This window comes from Mustela nivalis, assembly GCF_964662115.1.
Source record: "Mustela nivalis genome assembly, chromosome: 7".
In the NCBI taxonomy this organism is placed as follows: Eukaryota; Metazoa; Chordata; class Mammalia; order Carnivora; family Mustelidae; genus Mustela; species Mustela nivalis.
Window position 1 is genome coordinate 52,854,845 of NC_139026.1, and position 27,186 is coordinate 52,882,030.

General features: G+C 34.3%; 1 protein-coding gene across 1 annotated transcript; it reads right to left on the reverse strand.

The window, feature by feature from the left end:
- Window positions 1–336: 336 nt before the first annotated feature.
- LOC309868466 (C-type lectin domain family 2 member B-like) lies at window positions 337–22,073 on the reverse strand. The gene is made up of 5 exons (XM_082738368.1): window positions 21,832–22,073; window positions 15,052–15,138; window positions 5,451–5,614; window positions 1,897–2,000; window positions 337–819 (listed from the first exon to the last, which is right to left on the reverse strand). The coding sequence occupies exons 1-5, from the start codon at window positions 21,899–21,901 to the stop codon at window positions 711–713; spliced, it is 534 nt and encodes a 177-aa protein (XP_082594494.1). The 5' UTR covers window positions 21,902–22,073; the 3' UTR covers window positions 337–710.
- Window positions 22,074–27,186: the final 5,113 nt, after the last annotated feature.

The window sequence follows — 27,186 nt, forward strand, 5'->3', positions numbered from 1 at the left end:
TAAGTCAATAAAATATTTTAAATATTAAAAAAAAAGAAATCTTTAAAAAAGAGAAAGAACCAACTGTTAGAAGCATTTTCTTTAAAATGTGAAACTAATTAAAAAAAACAAGAGTTGTAAAACTCTCTCCTATCATGAAGACCCGCAAAAGCTGGCCGACACATATGGTGTATGATCGCCGCCCCCGACCCTAGCTCTGCAAAACACTGCTGTCCTCTGTTTCAGCAGATTGTAGTTCTCTAGAATAATGTAAACAATTACATTTCCATATAAAAAAGTAACTAAAAAAAAAGTAACTATTTTAAAAAATAATAAAATTACATAGTTGGAATAGCATAAATTTCAGATACATTTAATGGGGACACATAATAAATAACATGACTTATTAGAAAAACTGTAAATCATACAAGATGATAAACACAATACAACATATATATTATAAATTAATAAAAAATAATATTTTAAATATAGCACTCTCCAAATGGATCTATAGATCCTGTAAAATTAATTACAGGCATTTTCTAAAATTGATATAGAAAAAAAAAAAGATCCAGGCAACTTGAAAAGAAGAAAAATAAGTCAAAGTAAGTTATTTTGACAATTATCAAGATGAATTATCAGGTTCGAACATTAAAGTAGTGAAGTGTTGAAAATTAAATTATACAGAGGGAAAGAAGAAAAGGGTGACAAAAATCAGGTATCCATGTCATTTAATGCATTTTCCGCCTACAAATCCATTTTCTTTCTGTGTAGCATCTAGCCGTTGCTGCACCATTATCATCTAAGTAAGCACATTTTTCACTTCCTCTCACAGGAAACCTATGATAAAGGGATTAAACACCAAGAATGAAAAAATCCTGTGATTTCTCGCTTGCCCAATAACCCCATTAAAAAAAAGAAAAATCTTTCCAGTGTCCTGAAAAGTGTGCTGTGGTACAGTGCTCTCTTGTTAAGGCGAAGATAACCTGTACAAAATTAGACCCTAAAAGTTTCTCTTCCAAGAATTTATACCTGTTAAACTGACATTAAGAGAGTTATGTGTAATCAGCAGAATTACCAGTTTATATGAACCAATAGTTCTCAACACAAGGTGATTTTTGCTTTGTGTTCCCTACTCCACCCCCCCAATACACACATACACAAGTGGCACTTGGCAACATCTGGAGACATTCTGGATTTTCATAAGTGGAGGGGGGACCTCTCTAATAGGCAGAAGCAAGAAGTTCTGCTAACATTCTAAAATGCACAAGACAGAACTCCCTCCCTACAGCAAAGAATTATTCAGTTTAAAATGTTAGTAGTGTTGCTGTTGAGAAATTCTAATATAAACTAAATGGCTAAATGGCTGTCGGTCACCATTTATGGAGGTTATGTGGAGGTCATATGTGCAGTAAATTTTGCAAAATGGAAGATATGAAGATATAAATCAAGTTAAAATGAACAGGAAGTTTAACTTGAACTGTAAAAGGTGTCAGCAAACAGGTAGCATGAAGCTTGAAGAATAAATACAAATTGGAGAATATAGGTTAAAAGCAGGCATATGTTTCTTGGAATTTTTTTTTTTTTGGTCTATGTTTATGAATCACTGGTCTATATTTTCAAAATAACCAGCAAAGATCTTCCTTCTTATATCTTGATTTCCAACCTCCCTGGTTGATTCTTAGAACTAACGCATCTTAGAACTAATTGATTTTCATCCTTTCAAATTCATTAGTATCAAGAATTATTTCAGATTAGATTTTGGTGAACTTAGAGGTAATACATGATACAATTTTCCCTATCTCATTTTTCCAACACACACCCAAACCTTGGGCTCTAGAGAAAGGCAGCTAATGTAGTTTCTGGAGAAGACTGTGTTATCTAAATTTAAATAATCCCTCAAAGAAAGAAACTCACCGTTTGTTAAATATGGTTCCTTTTACCCATCGTCCTGTTTGATTTTCTGTCATCTCCAGCCCAATCCAGTGATCAGAAGCGCATTTGTATCGCTTAAGAAATCCCTTTAGAGACAAAATAAATTTCGTATGTTTTTTAGTTTTTGCTACAACCTATTGCATCCCCCCTGCTTTGCAGGTTTTGAAGGGCAAGGCAACAAACGTTCAACTCCCACTTCACCAAAAAATAGCTATGGGATTTTGAAAAAGCATTTCACCCTCTGACCCTTAGTTTTCTTACTTGTAAACAAAAATGTGAGGTAAGTTTTCTTTAAAATACTTTTTGATTCCAAATTGATAAATACTCAATATGGAAATCTATAAGTCCAGGATTTTAATATTGTAAATGCCTGGAAAACTAAACGTTGCAACTGACTTCCTACATAGCTTTTCTAATCGTCGGATATTTATTATAATGTTTTTCCACTTCACAGTAAATATTAGTATATTAATTTTAATATTATATTTTACTTCATATTCTCTCCCAAAAGTATTGCATGGACACAAGCACATACACACACACACACACACACACACACACCTTTCATATATCCAATTCTTTTAGAATTTAATTCTCAAATTTTATTTTTCAGCCCAAAATTTCTATTTCTAAAGAGATCTTTCAGGAGAAAAATATAACTTTATCCTCATATTTCTCCTTTTCTCCTTATTCATTCAATGCTGAAATTTCTTGCTGCCTTGGAACCTTTTTAACCATACAGTTATATACAGAAAGTCATTGAGTCTATTATGCCACTTAATAGCTGGGAAACCACAAAATTAGTATTGTATCATTCCATGTTTCAATTTTATGATAAATATAAAGGATACAGTTTACAACACTATGGTCCATTCCTGTCTATAACAGTGACACTAACAATAACCTTCGGCATTTTAATATACCATTTTTTTGCATAATTTAATAAATTTATTTGAAAAAAATTAACTCATTGAGCTAAGCTTTGGGTTTGTAAAAGAACAGATTAGTCAAACACTGTGTCTGAATTCACAGAGTTTCATTTATAGTGAAGAAACTAATGTAAACATAGGGTTAGAAAATATCTTCCTGGATAAGGAGAAGAATGTCACTGTAATAAATACAAAGTGAAATTTTAGTTTACAAGAAGTATCTGAATCTTTATAAGGCAATTGCATAGCAGGTGTTCTTTAAGAGGTGTATCTGGAAAGGAAGAATAGGATATTCCATAATGAAAACAGAGGATAAGGAAGAAAAGGGCAATTCATATTCTAGCCTTAGGAAGGAGCTTGCTTGAAGGCAAAAAAAAAAAAAAAAAAAAGGTGAGAAAGGATAAATGTATTGACAATCACAGTATGTATGTTATTGGATAATTGGGAAAATTGGATGAGTTTCAGTAGTTGTGGTCTTAGTGACATGGAACAGGGATGGGCATTTCCTAAAGCCTCTCCTAGGAAACATGTTAATTATTATTTGCTCACTAAAAGAATACCCATGTGGTTTCTTGTTAAAGATGCAAGATAACTTTACATAGGTGGAAATAGGTATGAAAAATATTTCATGAAACAAGCTGTCTTTCATTTTAACTAAGGAAAACATTTTGTAATTTAAGTAAACAAATACGATATTTTAATTAAACCATTTTAAATAAACAGTCCTTTATTTTTATCACTCCTTCACAGATAGCTTTACTTCATTTTGTTGCTTAAATTTTGCCCAGATTATACAGTAAATATAGGCATCTATTACCTTCAAAATATATCAGGAGATTGTAAGATCAAAGTCTCTTTTCTTGATCCAAAGAGTACAATCATTTTTATCTGATATGTTTAATAATGTCTCTTAAGTTCAAAACTAATTATTTTGGTATGCTCTGATCTTTGTGTTCTATGATATTCACTATTTTTGTCAGCTTTTGCTGACAACAGTCTTATAAGTGAAGATTTTAAAAATATGTTAATTCTTTACCTCTCAAAAATTTTACTAGCATTCAATATTTTTCCATCTTGCTGCTAATTTAGACATTTTCCCCCAAGAGAAACTGTAAAGGACAATTTAAGAATTTCTCAGAATGTTCATTGCAAAAGTCTTGCAAAAGTTAACAGTGAAACCACTGACTACATACAGAAGATCTTCTATGAACTCAAGTTTGCATCTTACTTGTTGATTTGCTGTGTCTTACTCTTAACATACCTAGTTTTTAAAAATTTATTTGGATTTCTATACATTTTGCTGCAACTAAAATAGTTCTTTTCTTGCACTGGTCTATAAATGCCCCCATCCTGTTCACATCCACTTAAATTTGAACCAACCTTCATGCAGATTGCCTAAATATATTTTATTGACCACAGAATTAAGAGAATTCTCTTTTAACCATTTTAAATGCTGTGTTGTGCTGCCTAACATTTTAATACTTCTTAACTGCAAATTATTCAAGTTATCTTACCTCTTATATTGACCCTTTACCTAATTTTTAAAATTTGAGTATAGTTGGTGTACAATATTACATTAGTTTCGGGTGTACAACATAGTGTTTCAACAAATTTATGCATTACGGCATACTCATCACAAGTGTAGACACTATCTATCACCATACAAGGCTATTACAATATCATTGATTGTTCCCTATGCTGTGCCTTTTTCCCCCCATGACTTATTCATTCCATAACTGGAAATCTGTACCTCTCATTCCCTTTCACCCATTTTGCCCACCACCCCCTTCCCTCTGGCAACCATGTTTGTTTTCTGTATTTCCACGTCTGATTCTGCTTTTTGTTTGTTTATTCATTTTTTTTTGAGACCATACATGAGTAAACCATATCTTGACCCTTAACTTTTAAAGAGACTAGACAGAAGCAAAAACATACGCTTATCACATAAATAATTGAGGGAAAGAACAAATTTCATAAGTGCAGAAGTATGTAGTTGCACAATCCTCTGTTAAAGTTCTAGGAGATTTCCTTTATTCATAGGATTTTTGCCATGTAAATCAATACTTATTTTAAAAGCTTTTAATTTGTACCTGCCTTTATGGTATAGCAAATGCAATAATTTCAAATAAGACATAGTGTGTGTTCAGTGGAAGCTCATGATTCAGTCTAAGAAGACTTTCAGTTACATACCTATTCTTTACTGGTTGTGAGTGCTCTGATGGAAGCTGTGATGGGACCTCAGAGAGAGCAAAGCAAGACTGAGAAGTCAGAGGAAGTTTCCTCAAAGGGGGTAGATTGGAGAATCCCATCCTTCCTAAAACAGTTGTTTTCCTGCAGTACTGACTTTTAAAAGGATTCCAAATAATATCAAGTTCTTTGCTTTATACTTAAAATACAAAAATATCTGTCAAGTCTACTCCTTGATATAAGCCTTACACTATTCAAACCAAACATTACCAAATTTTGCAACTGTATCTCACATGGCAAGCTCTAAAAATCTTTGGCATAGACAGGCATGTGTGAAAAAAATTTTTAAATCATAATATCATTTGAATATTTCCAACACCTTTACTGAAGAAATTGCATAAGAATTGTGTATCAAATTACCATTTCCTCATCAGTGTCAATCATAGTTAGGTCAGCATGTTGAGTGATACAGTTGTGTCTACTTGAATTCCAATCTTGTTCTTCTTTAGAGAAATAATAACATTTTTTTTGGAAACCAATCCAATCATCTGGGCAAGAATCCTGAGTATTCTTACATACTAAGCCTGGAAATGAGACAAACACATTTATTAAAGGCCAGTAGAAATAATATGCCACTGTATTTTGAGATCAATGGCGAAAGACAAGATTGTGATGTAAGATTTTGATTATGACCAGAATTGCATATCTGTCATGCAACAAATTGAAAGACAAATTTCATGTTGTGTTAAAAGACAGCAGTTCAGAATTTGATAGGACACTGATATTCCATTGAACCCAAACCCCAGTGGTCCATCATCCGTCATAGGGCTACCAGTATGATTTTTATTTGAGTTAAGTCACCTATACCACTTTTGCGTAAGTGAAATATAATAAAATCCTAGCATTATCTGGGGGTAAAAAAGTACTAATTTATGTTAGGCTGTTATAATCTAGAATGCATGTTTTAGTTTCTAAGGAAACAATGAAAAGAATAAAACAGAATATATAATTAACAATATGTGTGTTTGATTGCTTATTGTCAGCTAGGTACCACCATCATTGTATGACTCTGAGTTAGTCACTGAAAAGAAGCCACATGAGATTTTGAAGGTAGAAATAAAGCAGAAAATTTTATTCTTAGAGACCTAGGGCATAGGGAATTCACAGGCCTTTAATGAGTTTGCTCTTGGTAGACTTGGCAGCTTGAGGTCTTTTTTAGACTTTAATCTTTAGGTTCTTCAAACTCATTAGTGCTTTAAGCCAAAATCATTAGTGACTATTTCTCCTCCAGCTACACAGCTTTCAGACCATCACTCCTCAGCTCCTTCCACAGTCATGTCATTCCTAATTACCATATTAAAGTCCTATGCTTGTAACATTTTCAGCGTCTGTTTTCCTGAAGGCACCCAGAATGAATCAGTTCTGAGTACCAAAAGTGGGTCTAAAGGAGCAAAACCTTAAGGATGAGCTATGGTATTGATTGTCCACATGATTCACTTTAAAGGCATTGATTCAAACACCAGTCATAAACGGGATGCTGGTGATATATGGTATATGACCATAAAACAAATTATCACCTATAGTAAATCTGATGCCAAGTACCTATAGAAGGTAAAGCTTTTAACACCCTTTTCTTTTTCTTTTTTTCCTTTCTGAAAAAAGATTTTATTTATTTATTTGACAGAGCAAGAGAGGGAACACAGCAAGGAGGTGGGAGAGGGATAAGCAGGCTTCCCACTGAACAGGCAGCCAGAGTCAGGGGCTCAAACCCAGAACCCTGGGATCATGACCTGAACAGATGCTTAATGACTGAGCCACCCAGGAGCCCCACCTTTTTCTTTTCTTTTTCTTTCTTTCTTTCTTTTTTTTTTTTAGTTTAATTCCAGTTAGTTATCATACATTGTTATACTAGTTTCAGGTATAAATATTGTGATTCACCACTTCCATACACCCCTCTGTGCTTATCACAAGTACCCTCCTTCATCCTCATCACCTATTTAACCCATCTCCCACCTCCCTCCCCTCTGATAATCATCAGTTTGTTAGTGAGGAGCCTGGGTGGCTCACTCTGTTAAGCATCTGCCTTCGGCTCAGGTCATGATCCCAGGGTCCTGGGATTGAGCTGCACATTGGGCTCCCTGCTCATGGGGAAGCCTGCTTCTCCCTCTCCCATTGCTTGTATTCTCTCTCTTGCTGTTTCTCTGTCAAATAAATAAAATCTTTAAAAAAAAAATCATCAGTTTGTTCTCTATAATTACGTTTGTTTCCTGATTTGTCTCACCATTTTTCCCCTTTGCTTGTTTTGTTTCTTAAATTCCACATGTGAGTGAAATCATATGGTATTTGTCTATCTCTGTCTGACTTATTTCACTTAGCATTATACTTTCTAGCTCCATCCACCTCATTACAAACGGTGAGATTTCATTCTTTGTCATGCCAAATTATATTTCACTGTAAATATACATCACATCTCTTTTACCCAGTCATCTACTGATGGACTCGTGGGTGACTTCCATACCTTGGTTATTATAAATAACGCTGCTATAAACATAAGGGTGCATGTACCCCTTTGAATTAATGTTTTCATATTCCTTGGGTAAATACCCAGGAGTGTGACTGCTGAATCATAAGGTAGTTTGATTTTTAAATTTTTAAGGAACCTCCATACTGTTTTCCAGGGTGGCTGCATTGTTTGCATTTCCAGCAAAAATGCATGAATATTCCTTTCTCTCCACATCCTCACCAATACCTGTTGTTTCTTGTGTTGTGGGTTTTAGCCATTCTGACAGGTGTGAGGGCATATCTCATTATAGTTTTGATTTACACTTCCCTTAATAGGTGATACTGAACCTATTTATGTGTGTGTTGGCTATATGTATGTCTTCTTTGGAGAAATGTCTGTTCATGTCTTCTGCCCATTTTTAAATTGGATTATTTGTCTTTTGGGTGTTTAGTTTTATAAGTTCTTTATGTATTTTGGATACTAACTCTTAATGGAATATGTCATTTGCAAAATATCTTGTCTCATTCCATAGTTTGCCTTTTAGTTTTGTTATTTTCTTCACTGTGCAGATGCTTTTTATTTTGATGTAGTTTAACACCTTTTTCTTTTTTTTTTTTTTTAAAGATTTTAGTTATTTATTTGAGACAGCGAGATACAGAGAAAGAGAGAGAGAGCATAAACAGGGGGAGAGGCGGAGGGAGAAAGAGAAGCAGACTCCTTGCTGAGTGTGGAGCCCCGATGTGGGGCTCAATCTCACGACTCAAGATCACGACCTGAGCTGAAACCAAGAGTTGGCTGCTCAACTGACTGAGCCAGCCAAGTGCCCCTAAAAGTACCATGCTTAATGGAGAAATATTTAAAAACTTTCTCATGGATTTAAGAATGAGGTAGTGATGCAACCCTAACTATTTTTCTTCAACCCTGTACTGGAAGTTCAAACCAGTAAAAGAAGGCAATACACTGAAAGGTATAAAGATTTCAAAAGAATAAATAAAAACTTTTCTATTTGCTGATAATCTGAATGCTTACATAAACTTCCAGATGAAGACTGATAGTTATTTAAATTAATAACGTAAAACACATATTAACAAATTTAGAAGAAAGGAAATCTTCCTTTCAGATCACACAATGGAGTTAATCACATTAATCACAATGGAATTTCTGCTTTCAGATCACACTGCAATTAAATCAGAAGTCAATAACAGAAAGATGGCTGAAAGATTTCCCAAACCATGTCGATAAAACAGCACAGATCTAAATAGCACATGGAACAAAGAAGAAAACTCAAGAGAAATTTTAAAATGTTTTGAACTAAAGAAAAATATGGACACAACTTATCAAAACTTGTGGGATGCAGCAAAAGCAATGCTTACAGGAAAATATATGGTATTGAAAACATACTTTAGAAAAGAAAAAGATCTGGGGCACCTGGGTGGCTCAGTGGGTTAAGCCTCTGCCTTCAGCTCAGGTCCTGATATCAGGGTCCTGGGATTGAGCCCCGCACCGGGCTCTCTGATCAGCAGGGAGCCTGCTTCCCCCCCCCCCCTGCCTCTCTGCCTACTTGTGATCTCTCTCTCCCTCTGTCAAATGATTAAATAAAATTAAAAAAAAAAAGAAAAGAAAAAGATCTAAAATCAATCATCCAAGTTTTCATCTTAAAAAAACTAATAAAAGAAAACTAAACCCAAGTAAACAGAGAAGAAATAATAAGAAATATAACAAAAATCAATGAAATAAAAGTAGGAAATTAACAAAGAAAATTAAAAAAAATTAAAAGTTTTTCTTTGAGGAAAAATAAAATCAGCTAACTTCTACCCAGGTTAACTATGCCAAAAAAATTAAAATGAGAGAGAGAGAGAGAGAGAGAAAGGACGCAGATTAATAATATCAGAAATAAGAGAGAAGACATCATTACAGATCAATGGAAATCAAAATATAATAAAGAAATACTATGAATAGGGGCACCTGGGTGGCTCAGTAGGTTAAGAAATACTATGAATAACTTAATGACCCAATATTTGCTAACTTAAATGAAATGGACCAATTCCTTGAATAACACAATCTTGCAAAACTCAAATGAGAAGAAACAATATGCATAGGCCTATATCTATTAAAGAAATTGAATGAATAACTAGTAATATCTCAAAACTTCTGTTCACCAGACCCGGATGGATTCACTGGTGAATTCTACCAAACATTTAAGGAAGAAATTATACCAGTCCTCTACAATCTTTTTCAGAGGATAGAAGTAGATGGAATACTTCCTAACTGAATCTATGAGGCAAGCATTACCCTAATACCAAAACCAGACAAAGTTAAGAAAAGGAAACTTTTCTTACATATATCTCATGAACATAGACACAAAAATCCTCAACAAAATATTAACAAATTCAATCCAACAATATATAAAAAGAGGTATGTGCCTTGACAAAGTGGAATTTATCTCAGATATGTAAAGCTGGTTCAGCATTTGAAAATCAATTAATGTCATATATCATATCAACAGGCTAAAAAAGGAAAGTGACATGATTCACGATCATATGAATGAAAGCATTTGACAAAAATCTAACACTTGCGACACAAACTCCCAATAATCTAGTAAGAGAAGGGGCACTTCCTCAACTTGATAAAGACTATTTACAGGGGCGCCTGGGTGGCTCAGTGGGTTAAAGCCTCTGCTTTGGGCTCAGGTCATGATCCCAGGGTCCTGGGATCAAACCCAACACCGGGTTCTCTGCTCAGCAGGGAGCCTGCTTACCCCACCCCGCCTCTGCCTGCCTATCTGCCTACTTGTGATCTCTGTCAAGTAAATAAATAAAATATTTTTAAAAAGACTATTTACAAAAATACCCTACAGATAATATAATACTTAATGGTGAGAAACTGGAGTCTTCCCTACTGAAATGAGCTTTCCCTTCTCACCACTACATTTTATTATCATACTGAAAGTTCCATGTAATGCAAAAATGCAAGATAAGAAAATGACAGGCCTATGTATTGGAAAGGAGAGATGTTCAGAGATGACATGATCATTCTATAGAAAATCTGAAAAAAAAAAAAAAACCTAAAAAAAACAAAACAAAACCTAATTCCTTTGTTCAGAAATGACATGATCACTTCTGTAGAAAATCTGAAAGAAGTAAAACAACAACAACAACAACAACAACAAAAAATAACCCCAAAAAACAATTCCTTGAACTAATAAATAATCATGGCAAGTTTGGGGAATACAGGTTAACATGCAAAAGTCAATTGTTTTCTCTTGTATCAGAAATAAAGATGTGTAATTTGAAATTAAAAATAAAATAATGACTTACATTAGAACCCTCCAAAATTGAATACTTACATATAAATCTAATAAAATATATTGGGGTACCTGGGTGACTCAGTGGATTAAACCTCTGCCTTTGGCTCAGGTCATGATCTCAGGATCCTGGGATTGGGTCCCGCATCGGGCTCTCTGCTCGGGAGGGAGCCTGCTTTCCCCCACCTCTCTCTGCCTGCCTCTCTGCCTACTTGGGATCTCTGTCTGTCAAATAAATAAATAAAATCTTAAAAAAAATAAATCTAATAAAATATATACTATATTATCTATACAAGGAAAAGTACAAAATTCTGATGAACAAAATCAAAGAAGAAAACACTTTTTAGAGATACATTCTATGTTCATAATTAGGAAGACACGATATTATCGACATGTTAGCTCTTTCCCAACTTGAGCTATAGATTTGTTGAAATCCCAATCAAAATCTAGTCAGGTTATCTACGAATACCAGCAAAGTAATTCTAACATTTATATTGAGAAGCAAAATGTAAAGAAAAGAATAACCAACTCAATTTGGAAGAAGAACAAAATTGGGGGACTAACACTACCCAGCATCAAGACTTATTATGAAACTACAGTAATCTCTAAGACAGTGTAGTATCGATGAAAGAATAGACAAATAAACCAATGTAATAGAGAAGGAAGATCAAAGATAGATTTACATAAATGTAGTCACCTGAACTTGAACAAAGGAGCAAAGACAATATAATGGAGCTAAGATAGTCTTTTCAACTAATGGTGCTAAAACAACTAGACATTCACATACAAAAAAAATGAATCTAAACACAGACTTTCCATCCTTCATAAAAATTAACTCAAAACATATCAAAGGCCTAAATGTAAACCCAAACCAAAAAAAATTCTGTAAGATTTCATAGGAGCAAACCTTAATGACCATGGCTATGGTGATGATTTTTTTAGATACAATGCCAAAGTCACAGCCTATGAAAGCAATAATTGATAGGCTGTACTTCATTACATTTTTAAAAAATATTTTATTTATTTATTTGACAGAGATCACAAGTAGGCAGAGAGGCAGGCAGAGAGAGAGGAAGGGAAGAAGTATCCCTGCTGAGCAGAGAGCCTGATGCAGGGCTCAATCCCAGGACCCTGGGATCATGACCTGAGCTGAAGGCAGAGGCTTTAACCCACTGAGCCACCCAGGGCCCAAAAATGTGCAACATTGCACTAATTTGCATATCATCCTTGTGCAGGGGCCATACTAATCTTTTCTGTATCGTTCCAATTTTAGTATATGTGTAGCCAAAGTGAGCACTGCTTTTTTTTTTTTTAATTAAAAAGTTTTTAATTGTGGCAAAAAGCACATAATGTTAAGTTAACCATCTTAACCCCAGTTCTAAGTACAGTTGAGCAGTGTTTATTTACATTGTTGTGCAACCAATCTCCAGAAGTTTTTTAACTTTCTAAACTGAAATTCTGTATCCATTCAATAGCAGCACCTAGCCCCCACCCCTCAGCCCCTGGCAATTACAGGAAGGAAATGGAATTACATGGTAATTCCATGTAAGTGGAATCACACAGTATTTATAGTTTTTGTGATTGGCTTATTTCACTTAGTGTAATCCCCTCCAGGGTCAGCCATACTGAGGCATAGAGCAGGATTTCCTTGCACTTCATTAAAATTAAACATTTTTGCTCTGTGAAAAACAATGTCAAGACAAACCACAGACTGGGAGAAAATACTTACAAAAGACTCATCTGATGAAGGACTATTATCCAAACATATAAAGAACACTTAAAATTCAACAATGAGAAAAGAAACAACCTAAAGCCTGAACAGACACCTCAGCAAAGAAGATATATAGATGGCAAATAAATATAAGAAAATATGCTCCACATCGTATGTCATCAGAAAAATGCAAATGTAAACAACAACGGGATACTACACACCTGTTAGACCAAAATCCAGGACACTGACAATACCAAATGCTGGTGAGGATGTGGAGCAACAGAAACTTCCCATTCATTGCCGGTTGGAATGCAAAATGGCAAGGCACCTTGAAATGTAGTTTGGAGGTTTCCCACCAAACTTAACACTCTTACCATACAATCCAGCAATTGCACTTTTTGGTATTTACCCAAAGGAGATGAAAACTTTTGTCCACACAAAAACCTAGACATGGTTTTTAAGCAACCAAGATGGCCTTCAGTAAGTGCGTAGATAAATAAGCTGTGATACATTTGAGAGTGGAATATTATTCAGCACAAACAACAAAAATAAAACCTCTCAAACCATAAGACACAGAAGATCCTTAGATACATATTACTAAGTGAAAAAAGCCCATCTGAAAAGATTATATACTATATGATTCTAACTGTATGACATTCTGGAAAAGTCAAAACAATGGAGAGAGTAAAAAGATTAGTGATTGCCAGTGGCTGGAGTTTGAGAAGAGATGAATATGTGGGGCATAGAAAATTTGGGGGGCAGTGAAGATGCTCTGTAGGATACCAGAATGAAGGATACATGTCATTATACATTTTTCCAAATTCAGAATGCACAAAACCAGGAATGAACTGTAAAGTAAACTATGTACTTTTCAATAAATTGCTTCAGATCAGTAGACTGTTAATGGAGAAAAGCACATTTGACATTATACCCAAACACTTATAACAATCAATTTCAAAAGCATTATAGTTCTGGATGTGAGATTAATAGAAATATAATGAATGCTACAATGGAAACTCTAGAGTAATATCTTCATGCATGTGGAGTACAGCAAATTTCCTAAAAAGAATGTAAAACATAGTAAAAATAGAGAAAAAAATTTAAAAAATTCAAACTATCTAAAAATTAAGAACTTCCCTTCATTGAAAAACATTACAGAAAATAAATGTAAACCTCAGAAAGATTTTTAGTATACTTATATTTAAATAGCAGAAGATATTTACAATAGAAATGCAAAACATTTTTATTGATTATATTAAAGAATACCTATGAATCTAACAAAAAACAAAGAGCTAACGCAAGTATTTGAATATACCCATCACAAAATACTGTGACTAAGTGAGCTAAGTTCAATACGACAAGGAGCTTAACAGTGTTGGTCATCAAGAAAACGTCAATTAAATTCCCCAAAAGGTAGTAGAACACACTCATCAGAATGGCAGAAATGGGTAAAACTGACAACAAAGTGTTGACCAGTATGTTAAACAATCAATATGTCATAAATTTTGGGCTGGGTTGTCCTCAATCTATGGAATTATTTACTAAAGTTGACATTTATATACTGCGTGGTTTAATAATCTTTCTTGTAAGTGTATCCCAAATGATACCCACTATTCACTAAAAGTCTAAAAGCATAAGGATGTTCAAAACAGTATAATTTGCAGTAGTAAAAATGTGGCACTATCCAAATGTCCATCATGAGTAGAATGATTAATAAAGTAATATATAGCATGAGATATTCTACAGCGAGGATCTGTAAACTACAGCCGGAGGCCCACATCAGAGTAAAATGCAAAATGTTTTTACAATTTAAAATCATCAATAAAATAATAAATAATAGAAACTCAAAACAATTAAAAAAGGAGTAACATTTTGTGACATATGAAAATATTCAAATTTTCATGTTCAACTACAGTGAAACACAGGAAGCACAATTGTTTACATATCATGTGTGGCTGCTTTTTCACTACAAATGCAGAATGGAGTACTTAAAACACAAATTGTATGGCTAACCAAGATAAATTTATTTAATATCTGGCTTTTTGCATAAAAATTTTTCCAACCCCTTTCAAAAATGACTCAATGAAATTTTGCTACCTGTTATGACATGGAAGAATCACACAAACATGATGTGGAACAAAAACAAGATGCAAAGAATAAGTAAGATCTTATTTAAGATAATAAGTATGATCTTATTTATGGAAAAATTTTTAAATGGGCAAAACTAAACTGTTCAACAGAAATCAAAATAGAGATTGCCATTGGTATGGGAATGATGGTGGAACATGACATTATCAAGGTGAATGATTTTGTCTTAATCATTTTTACATCTCCCAATGCTTTATATAGGTCATGTAATTCATAATAATCCATTCATTGATACCCATTAAATAGATCATGGATAATGGGAAAAGAGTGAGAAAAATAAGAAAAGATCATTTACTAGAGGCCATAGAAAAGTAAAAAATAGTAAGTAAAGAATTAAAAAATGTAATTTACTCACCTATTCCAGTAATTACAATATTAATGACAGTGAAAGATATTACAAGCAAAATACATATGAGAATCTTCTTATAGCTGTTCTTAAGACCTGAAAAAAATTAATTTTAGAAACAGGTAAAAGAAATATTAAATTTTCATTCATAACCATAACTAACAAACTCCTTTTAGCAATTTATTCCACTATTTCATCAGATAACACAAACCTACCATTTCTGTTTGTTATATGGGAAAAAAAACTTGCTTTTTTTTGGGAAATGTCTCAGTTTATCCTTACATTCAATCTAATGTTATCAATTGACCTTACTGTCAAAGTCCAAGGAATCAAATATGTATAATTCTTTAGGGTAGAATTTCTTAAGATCTGGAGCCACTCCCAGGCATTCAATATCCTTCTTCTATGGTACAATATCAGCATATCTTAACACTCCTTGAATCGTTCTAAGATCATCTATTTTTTAACTAATGAAAACTTTATTTTAAAGGATAGGTAGCATAACATATTTGAAAGTTCATAAATAATCAATCCGAAGATTTGGAATTGAAATTTTTGCTGCAAATGATCAAAGGAACTTGAACAAGACACTACTTTCTTTTTTTCCTGGCCTGATATTTCATCGTCTACAAAGTCAGCAGAACAGAAAAATTAGTGCCCATTTGGAGAAAAAATAGACATAAGTTTTTTTTGAAATAAAACAACTTTGTCATTTTATGTGATTATAAACATCCTTACTGTAAAATTTTATGATACTTTAAGATAGACAGTAAACTTATTGAGGGCATTTATCATTCCTATCTTTTTCCTGGTGAAGAGCTATCCTTTTGTTGAATAAACATTTTTCTTTTGTGGATGTACAGAAGATATTAAATTTAAAAGACATCTAAATTTCTACTAATTCAACATTACCAGCATTATCACTTGGGTTAACATCCTTCCATCCATATATCTCTCTAATCCTTTTTTCACACATATAACCTTGCCTACAAATACACATGATTTTACATTAGTACATTCATTAAGTACCCATTATTTTCTATTCTAATGTTTTCAGTTAACAATTTGTTCTTCTCATATGTGGTTGACGGTTAAGAATGGCCCCCAGTGAATCATGGCACCCCCTGTGTCCACCACTCTTTTGACACATGATCCTGTTCCTCCTCCCATCAAGAGATATACTGTATTCCCAACACTTGAATATGAACTGCCTTATGCCTTGCTTTAGCCAGGAGACTGGGGCAGATGTGACACTGAAACTTTAGAGCCCAAGCCTTAAGAGACTTTGTAATTCCTACTTTCACTGTTTTTGAGCCCCACGTAACAGAAGAGACATAAGCCATTCCTATTGAATCTGTATTTATCCCTAAACCTTAGAACCATAAGCAATAGCCACTAAAATTTGGAGGTGGTTGTTCATTCAGAGAAACAGGTAAATTTACACATCATGTAGAAGAATAATTTGACATAAGAATTTGAACGATGGATTTAAAATAAGTCCTCTTCTAATGGGTATTTAGGCTGTCCCACCCTTTTGAGTTAACCATAATTAGAATTATAGTTTAAATGTCTTGCATATTTGTCTAATTATCTTCTCAAGACAAAAATCTCAAAAATAAATAAATTGGCATATATCGAATAGATATTCTTCCAAAAGTATGGTAGCATATACACTATCATGCACAACATATGAAAACATTCGTACTTATAAAAATTCATAATAATTGTTTAAAAGTACCATAAAGAGGGAGAGGGAATGCAGCTAGAGAAAACTAGCATTGTTTTTGAGCCACCAGACGGTTATTTCAGTTATGTTATAAATATAATTAGAAGTCATGTCTAACCTGCGTGTTTCTGCCAAATTTCTGAAAAGTCCTGTCATTAGTTGTACGTTTCTTCTAACCATCTGGGATTTCAAAGCTACATAATAAACATGAAATACAGTGCTTCACTTGTGAGCCAGCATCATGTTTATTTGTTCATTCTTTGACAAATATTTACTAATCACCTACTATGTGCTAGTTTCCATAAATATAATAATAAACAAAAGCTCTCCTGGTATTTATATTTGGTGGAGAAGACACAGTCACTTGAAAAAAAAAATTAAAAATTACAGATTGCAACAAGAGTTGGAAGGCGATAAGCTGGGTGATTGATAAAGGCAAATAACCAGAAAAGATGGTGGGCAGGAGGTGGAATTCTGTGGAACTGACATTAAAACCAGACCTAAAACATGACCAATGGCCATTTATGTGAAATAAACCAGAGAAAGAATTTTAAGCAAAGAGAAGAGCAAGTTCAAGTGCCTTAAATCAGGAAAGAATGGAAAAGAACATGGCGAAGTAGGAGTTTGATTTGGTCAAAAGTAGCAGGGAATACTGACTAGTTAGGAACAAAATGATGCTAAACATTAAACTTTGGAAAAGAACTTGACTTTCTTCAAAGTATAATGGGAAGCCACTGAATTGTTTTAGGTGGGTGTTTGGCACTGCCAAATTTATGCTTTTAAAAGTTCCTTGTGACTAGTGAGTAAAGAGGTCATTTAGGGAGCTATAACCCTAATTATATCTAATTATGGGGATCTCATAAACAAGGGTGGTAGGGCTGGAGATATAAAAATCAAGTGGAGCACTTGGAGGGCACTGGTATCCTTGATAGAGTGCCTTCAGTCACACAGAATAAGGGTACACTGTTGGAATAAGGAACTAAAATCAGCATTTCAGAGAAACTTGTGCTGTATGTATTGAAGCAAGCAAAGAGGTAGTTAAAATGAGAGGAGTGGTTATCACGAGGTTCTTTTTTAAACATTTAACACATAATTTTTCTTTTCTTCATTTGGAGGTGATTTAATATGGAAGGTATAGACTGCCAATACAGGCAAAAGAGGGAGAGAAAAATTAAGAAGAATTCTTGCACTGGCTATGGGGGATGTGGTCTGAAATACAAAAGGAAGGGGTATTCCTATGTAAGAGAAATGACACTTCCTCCAACGCAGCAAAAGTCAAAAAGAGGAGAAGCAAAACATACACCTGTCTTTTCAGCCTTTTGATTTTGTTTATGCCTTGGTTCCAAGCTTCAGTTCATGCTCTTTCTAGTGTTGATGTTGTTGTTTTAAAGATTTTATTTATTTATTTGACAGACAGAGATCTCAAGTAGGCAGAGAGGCAGGCAGAGAGAGAGGAAGGGAAACAGGCTCCCTGCTGAGCAGAGAGCCGGATGCGGGGGCTCAATCCCATGACGCTGGGATCATGACCTGAGCCGAAGGCAGAGGCTTTAATCCACTGAGCCACCAAGGCGCCCCTCTAGTGTGGTTTTAATCACTTTTCAAGTGTCACCATATTAATTTCTCTAATTCCCTACTAGTTTTCTTCAAATATCAGGTATCAAGAAAACAAGCACATTCCTCCTTTTTCTATAGCATCAAGCATTTAAGTCAATGTGTCATTATGACATTCTATTTGTCTGTGAATTGGCAGTGTGAACAAAAGAACGTTATTGTTACAAATATTACAGGTCAAAATCTTGATAGAAATTTTATAGTGTATAACTATTTTCTTACCTCTTTTGACCCTGTTAATCTCTTCATCCACTAAATAACATTCTCTCTCTCTTTTATATTTTTTTAATTTAATTATTTTGAGAGAGAGGGAGCATGCAAGTGACAAGAGGGACAGGGAGAGAACCTCAGGTAGACTCATTGCTCAACATGGAGCCTGACTCAAGGCTCATCCCAGGACCTTGAGATCAGGACGGGAGGATGTCAGACACTTAAAGGGCTGAATCCCCAGGCCCCCTCCCCTATCTCTCTCTCTTTTTTTTTTTTAAATTAGAGAATATATGTGTGCTATGTTTTCAGAAGTTCTGGCATATAATAGTAATTAAATAAAAGAAAGCTTATGCTATTGTTTTTTCTTGTGTTATAGCTCTCCCATCTTTCCATATTTTAATTATTGTGTGAGGGGGGGAGGGAACATGAAGATCATTTACTGCAATATTAAGTGGAATTTTTTAAATGTAATATTTCTATTTATTATTTTAAGTAGGTAGTGAGCCTATTTGTAATCCTTTCCTCCAGGATGATTGTTGAAAGAAAACCCAAAACTGCTTAGAATCAATGACCCTTCTTTAAAAAAAAAAAAAAAAAAAAAAAAAAAAAAAAAAAGCTTATTAAAGGGATGATTCTAAGAATCGTGGAGGTGTTTTAAAAAGAGGAAATGCCTCCAAAATCAACAAGAAGAAAGATGCCTACCTCCTGACAATGTGAGAAATGCTCATTTGCATTACAGAAACAGAGAGTCCTTTCCATAGCAAAGTGGACAAGATATTAGATCATTTAATTCCGTGGTGCAGTTGAGAATGCTAGATCCTGTACATATACAACACCAGACTCAAAAAGATTCATCTACCATTGATGGGGTGAAGAAACAGTGGGGCTGTTATAACTGTAGCACAGAAACAGTGGGACTAGACCCAAAAGGCTAACTGATGTTGGGATGTATGTTTTCACAAATAATCAGAGAAAAGAGATGACTAAGACTCTCTCAATGTTTCGATGGCACAATAAAGCTAGGAAATGTCGTACAACCCCGAAGAACCGTCTCCCCCACAATATCACCAAACAGCAAAGATTAAGTGTCCTGTCAGCTCAGTGAGATGCAGACTTGGAGTGACATTTAGTGTGATACAGGACACTAATGAATTGGACATTTGCTGCATTTCTCATATACAGGTACACATTTAAGCATGCGACATGTTCATTTTCTAATCTAAATCTAAACCTAAAATCTAAATCTAATCTAAACCTAAAATCTACTTTTCTACATTCAATATAAATAGCTTCCACTTTATAAGTTCCTTCTCTTTACCCCTATACTCAACGGTCAACACTTGTACACTGCAAAATTATCCAAAAACCAAAAAGAACAGAACCTGTTGTTTTCCCACTGTGAATTTAGTAGTGAGAGATGAATTTCAAAGAAGTTGCTCAACCCTCATAATGTGTTCAACAAAGGAATGTAAAAACAGATAACATCCCTGGGTAGCTCAATAAAAGTCTATTTAATTAATAATGTAACTAAAATGGTTCTAAAGTCATCCCTGTGATAATCTAGACAGCTAAGGATTCCAATTACTTTCCCCGTAGAAAAGCTGACTCAAGTAATTTCTCTCCGTTTCTGGCTCTGATCTCCGTGCTCGATTCTGCAGCACATATACTAAAATTGACAATCATCTCCAAGGAGAGATAAGAGGAAAAACCCAGGGTGACTAATGAATTTAAAACTAAATAAAATACACTTTTCCCTACCTGACAGCTATGGGGAAAAATCACAAATTACTAATATGAAAAAAGAATATAAAATAAAATATTAAAAAATAAATTTTATCATGCACTAAATTAACTATTGCAATGGTGTTTATAAGTTCAAATTATATATCCATATATGCAACATATAATATTTACATATACATAATATTACTTAGTAAATTAAAGACTACATTTATGTAATATATATCATTTATTTATACATAAAATACATAAATTCATATTGTTGATCAATCTTTAGGGTAGAAATTAACATTGATTTTATGAGTGGCTAGAAAACATTCTTAAAACTTTGGTTCTGATATTTTCATGTTATTATCTAATATTTGATCCCACTGTCCCAAAACCTTTTGATCTAACCTTAACAGAATTATTAAATTGTCAAAAAATGAGGAATAAGTATCTATGCATTCTAATATGAACTGTAGTAACAAAAACCTTTAACTGTTGCATGCGCTAATATATTGAAAAGAATTAAATGGCAAGTGTCTAGAATTCACCAGAGTCCCGAAATCAATCATTGTATTTAATGCATTTTAACCTCTCTTCTTCACTATATTTTGTTTAAGACCCTTGTTGAAATAACTTTGAAAGATTTTTCTCCTTGATTTAGAATTTGGATCTTACATATTCTGAACTTGCTAGTTGGTAGGTCTAAAGCTACTAAGCTGTTTTCTAGTTTTTTGGGTTTTTTTTAAGATTTTATTTATTTATTTGACAGACAGAGATCACAGGCAGAGAGGCAGGCAGAGAGAGAGGAAGGGAAGCAGGCTCCAGGCTGAGCAGAGAGCCTGATGCGGATCTCCATCCCAGAACCCTGCATGACTGGAGCTGAAGGCAGAGGATTTAACCCACTGAGCCGCCCAGGCGCCTCGTCTAGTTTCTAGTTTTAATTTTAAAGTGCATTTTCTTTTCTTATCCTTCTTGAGGTTGACAGAAACATCTTTAAGACATCAGAGTACTAATGATTCTTTAGATAAGACGAAGATAGGGAGATAATCTTTCTGCTATTAAGTATCCCCAAACTCTGGCTTATTTTGATTCCACTCACTGTCCATAAACAACCTTTTAAGACATTAGAAATATTGGCCAAATTTTTCATACTTTGTCTTCATTCTGGGCCTTGAATGAGTATGTGGAGCAAATTTAACATCTTCTCCAGTATTTGTTTTATTAAATACTTAGTAAAAATGAAATTAAATCTTGAACAGTTTTAAGCTGTGATTAACCCCCCTCCACTATCAGTTAAGATAATCTCCATTCATAAGACAAAATAGCCAATTCCAAATCTGAATTTTATTGCCACAATTTTCATTTTATGGAGATGTTAATTCAAAAAAGGATTTTTCTGTTTGATGAAACAAACAAACAAACAACAAAACCTGTCCCATACCTTGGAAGGCTTTTAACATAATGTCATAATTTCCAACAATAACTTTCATTCTTAACAATGTAAATGTCCTTACCTTGTTTTTTTTCATTGGTTCCTTGATTCCTGTGATCAGTCTGGGTAAGTATCAAGGGGCTTTGTGTCATCTTTTCCAAAACTTCTCTTCAAATTTGCAAATTAAATGTAAAAATGTTATTAGTCTCTTTAGAAGCAGCTTCAAACTAGAGTTATTCTACCTTAGAAAAACAGAATAATTTTAAGCAGTCTTTCTCAAAATGAAAGTAACTGCATCTGATTGAGTGAAACTATTGCCTAAACACAATTTCCTCTTATAGAAAAAAACAAAAAAATGTACAGAAAGAGGAAGTTCCCTAAATTATAAGAAATAACAAGCCTGCAGATTCTTATTTTCTTTATGGGGGATCCCCGTCAGAAAAAAAAATATATATATATATATTCAAGAGGCTGTTTTTTCGATTGTTTCAAGAGTAGTATCTAACTAGTGTCCTTCCAGGGCCATAGGAGATAAGAAAATTAATTAATTAAAAGTCATGATTTAAGACGTGAGTTTAGACATGTGCTCAGACACAACAATCATGTTTAGAAAGACAATCTTTTTTTTTTTTAAGATTTTATTTATTTATTTTGACAGATAGAGATCACAAGTAGGCAGAGAGGCAGGCAGAGAGAGAGAGAGAGAGAGAGAGAGAGGAGGAAGCAGGCTCCCTGCTGAGCAGAGAGCCCTATGCGGGGCTCGATCCCAGGATCCTGGGATCATGACCTGGGCTGAAGGCAGAGGCTTTAACCCACTGAGCCACCCAGGCACCCCTAGAAAGATAATCTTAAAAGTGATGAAATCAATAATGAGAAAGCTATGTTTCAAACTGGCTACTGAAACAAGAATATAAACAATTTTCTCTCTTTCTCAGATGTATCACAGCAATGTGCACACCCTCACACTCCTACACAAACAGAAAGCAGAAAGAGAAAAAGGAATGCTATCACAGGGGCACACACACCCACACAGTCCTACACAAAAAGAAAACAAAGAGAAAAAGGAAACTAAAGTTAAAATATACTCAAAATATTATCAATATTCAAGATACTAGATTATCAGGAAAAAAAATTCCTTCTCAAATTTCTCCTCATCAGAATTTTCAAATGATTTCATATTCTCTTTCAGTAAATATATTCAAATTCCACAGAGATGCAGCTGATGTCCTACAAGTTCCTTCAGGATTAACACAATATCTGTTCTAACTGGGATTCTGTAAAGGGAAAAGGAAATGAGAATGGAGAGGAAAGTAGAAGGCAAAGAATTGAAAAGAAAAAAAAAATAGAGACTATAAAAATAAAAGAGAATAATCCCACTTAATACAGGATTAATCTCTTCCAGACAGCCTTGAATATACAGCTCTGGTCACTTCTATCATCACGCAAAACAAAATTACGTGAGATAAAATACTGATAACAAAATTGTTCCATTTTGGAATATAAAGAAGACTAAAAGTTTGGGCAGAAATGAACCTTTCCTTCTATGTCATCAGCAAAATATTCTAGGGATTCCACTATCATAGTTGAATGAAATTTAATTTTGTTTCTAAGGAGAAGCAATTAAGATATGAAATTTCATGCAAAATATAAAACATTTCTATCAACTCAAAGTGTTTTCTGATGAACTTTTGCAGTTAATCCCAGGAACCAGGCAGCCACTCATCTAATATCAATAGAGATGAGTTTTGCTGGGTTTATAATTTTATTTAAATGGAGTCATGCACCCTTGTGGATCTGGTATCTTTTGCACAGTAAAATGTTTTGGAGTTTCATCCAGATTGTGACATAGACCAGTAGTTCATTCCTTTTCATTGTTGAGTAGAATCTCTTTGTGTAACTATATAATAATTTGCTTATCCATTATGGCATTTGGTTGTTTCCACTTTTTGACTATCATAAAATCAGCATCAATATTTCTGTTAGTCTTTCTGTGGACATTTATTTTCTAATCTTTTGAGAAAATACATAGTAGGGGAATTTCTAGGTCAAATAGAAAATATGTTTGTATTTTTTGTGATAAGAAACTCAACATGTGATCTGGGAGATGATGACTATGTCTATTATCTCAATTGTGGTAATGGTATCGTAGGTGTTTGCATATGTCGAAACACATCAGATTGTACACATTAAATATGTGCAGTTTTTTTGTATATCAATTATACCTCAATAAAGCTGTTTTTTAAAAAAATAGATGTTTAATTTTATAAACATAATATATCTTCCAAGGAGGTTGTTCTTCCAAGTAGAAAAGTTGCATTTCCTTCATATCAATAACAGCATCTGATAGGGTCAATCTTTTTTATTTTCACCATTCTAGTAGGTATGTGGAGGTATCTAAATGTAATTTTAATCTCTGAGAATCTGTTGAGCCTTTTCTCATATGCTGATGGCAATTAATATATCTTTTTCTCTAAAGATTCTATTTATTTGTTAGGGGAGAGCACATTAGCAGTGGGAACAGCAGGCAGAGGGAGAAGCAGGCTCCCTGCTGAGCAGAGAGCCCAATGTGGGGTTAGATCCCAGGATCCTGGGATCATGACCTGAGGTGAAGGTATATGCTTAACAGACTGAGCCACCCAGGCATCCCAATATATCCTTCTTGGTGAACTCTCTATTCAGATATTTTGCCAATTTTTATAGGATGATTGGTTTTCTTTTTAATGGGTTGTAAGATATGTATCTTATATTTGTTATATGTGGTTATGTTTATGTATATGTCTTATAACTCATTGAAAAGAAGGAAAATCATTCTATAAAATATATATAATGAGTTGTAAACTAATATATAAACAATATGGAAACAATTCCTTTGTCAGATATATGTATTACAAATATTTTCCACCATTTGTAGAGTGTCCTTTCCTAAAAGCTTTCTCAAAACTCTCAGAAATCTAGAATCCTCTAAATGTTGAGCTCTCTAGACTTTTGAAAGTGGCATATTCTCCATTGTTAAAGTCTAACATTTACCCCTGCTTAAAGATGATGCTGAATCCTCTGCCATCAAAGAAACTACACACCCTCCTTATGATTATCCCTACCTTCCCCTCCTGATCATAAAGCCAGTAACTAAGATTAGCTATTAATCTTAATACTCAGGAGCAATTCTGATCTGACCAACATGTAATGGCAACCTACAGAGTATACAGTGTGATCAGATTCCAGGGGCATTAGATCAAGAGAGAAACACAGAGCTGGATAAGAGAGATTTTATCAACATTGGAGTATTCTCTTAAGGCCTAAGAATTGATAACTTGGGAAAATGTTGTGAGCGGTGCTGATAAACTGTTAAAATAACTCCCAGAAGATTGAAGAATGTAATAGCCTATGCTAAGCAGAGTAAAATACCAGAATTGCTGTGGAAGATAAAGAGAAGATAAAAATACAAAAGTACTCACAGCACTTGGCATTCTGTAGTGGGTATACTCTTACGGACAGGAGCATGATATGGTAGTGGGATGGTATGATGGTCACCCTATGAAGAAAGAAATAAAGTATGCAGTGACAGGAGAACATAAGCATCACTGAGAAGCTTACAGCAGATTTACTCTCTAGACCAAGGTTTACAAATGGAGATGCCTTCACAGAATTGGATTTACAGATAGCATTGAGGCTGATAGGATCTTGGAGTAGCAGAGGTTAAACCGCAGCACCACTCAACTCCGAAACAGGTTAATAAATCCTGTAATGAGGGTTGAATTTGGAGTAGCATCTAGATTCCTGACCATTAGAAGGTTACAGAGATGTTAATGTCTCTGAGGTAAGACAGATAGATAGCTGAAAAGGATATTTTTACTTATGTGCTAGTCTTTAACCTCGTGCAACAGAGAAAAAGAGAACAACCACCAAAATCCTAGTTTATATAATTGCTGATTCCTGTGATGTAATCACTTTCACCATAGATGATTTCAAGTTACCAATGTGACATCACTAAATGCCAGAGTTGAAAAGAGATGAGCAATAGTGGATGATTATATAGTATTTCTATCATATGGATATAGTAGATGTAAAAAACTTCATGTGTAGATAATAGCAAATTATAGTAAAAAATAACCAGAAACTGAATTATGCCAAGTATTTATTACCTTTGTTTTTAATATAATTTATTTAATTTTAGGTTTAGATAATGTAATTTTAAACAATAACTATGTTCAATGATTGGCTCACAAAGTCCTGAAAATTTAATAGTCAAATCTTGCAAACATGCCACCGGGTTCTGCTCAACACCTACAATAAAAATAAACCAAAAATGGATGATCAGCAGACTATGGGAAACCACTTCCCCAAAGTTATAAATTATTACCTCATCCTACTTCTGCTTGAGCCTGTTTTTTGACCCAATTATTAAAAGAAAAGGCAAGTCTTCAGAAAGAAGATCACATGGCTAGCATAAGTCAAAATGATTCCCTCAATCCAATTCCAAAGAGACTTCCATTAGTTGTCTCAGGGTACTGTTTCAAAATACCACTGGCTGGGTGATTTAAATAAGAGAAATCAATTTTCTTACAGTTTTAGAGTCTGGAGGTCTAAGATCAAAGCACCAGAGAATTGATAATTTGATGAAATCACTCTTCCTTGCTTGCTGATGGCTATCTTTTCACTGTTTCCTCATATTATTTTTTTGTTGGCATGCATGGACTGACAGCACATTGCCGTCTCATCCTTTCGTATGAGGACACCAGTCGTATCAGATTCAGCCTCAACCCTTATGTCCTCATTATCTCCTTAAAGATCCTAACTCTAAATATAGTACAATGGGGGTTAGAGCTTCAATATATGAATCTAGAGAGACAAAATTTAGTTCATAATATGCCATCCTCTGGCCCTTCAAATAGCATATCCTTCATGCATGTTAAATATATTCAACCCACCCCACCCAGTAGCCTAAGTCTTACCTAACCAGCATTAATTCCAAGTCCAAAGTCTTATTTAATTATGTCTGATGAACCAGACAAGTATGATTCAAGTATGATTCAAGCATGATTCACCTTGAGGCAAAATTCCTCTCTAGCTGTGAAACTGAATCAGACAAGTTATGTCCTTACAAGTTACAATGGTGAGATCAGCTCAGGTAGACATTCTTATTCCAAAAGGGAGAAATCAGAAAGAATAAAGGGATGGGTAACAGCCTCCAAGCTGGTCCAAAACTTAAGAAAATTTCACTACTCTTAGGGCTCAAGAGTAATCCCCTTTGGCAGAATGCTCTGCTCTGTGGGCCGACTGATGAATGTTACCACAGGACCCTAGGTTTCTCAGCTCTGAGTGGCAGCCTTGCCCTTGAGACCCTAAGTAAAGACTCTCTGAAACTGAGGAAGTTGTCCCACACTCTGAAATTGAGGAGAAAATAACTTCATCCCTCCCCATTCCCTACTTCCTCCTC

What these genes read in the sequence shown, in the direction of transcription:
- LOC309868466 (XM_082738368.1), bottom strand. Translation starts at nt 21,901, where the DNA reads ATGACACAAAGCCCCTTGATACTTACCCAGACTGATCACAGGAATCAA. An exon ending in TATTGTAATTACTGGAATAG is followed by an intron (nt 5,615 to 15,051) that starts GTGAGTAAATTA and finishes TCTCATTTCCAG; the next exon opens with GCTTAGTATGTAAGAATACT. An exon ending in GGAACCATATTTAACAAACG is followed by an intron (nt 820 to 1,896) that starts GTGAGTTTCTTT and finishes CCTTTATCATAG; the next exon opens with GTTTCCTGTGAGAGGAAGTG.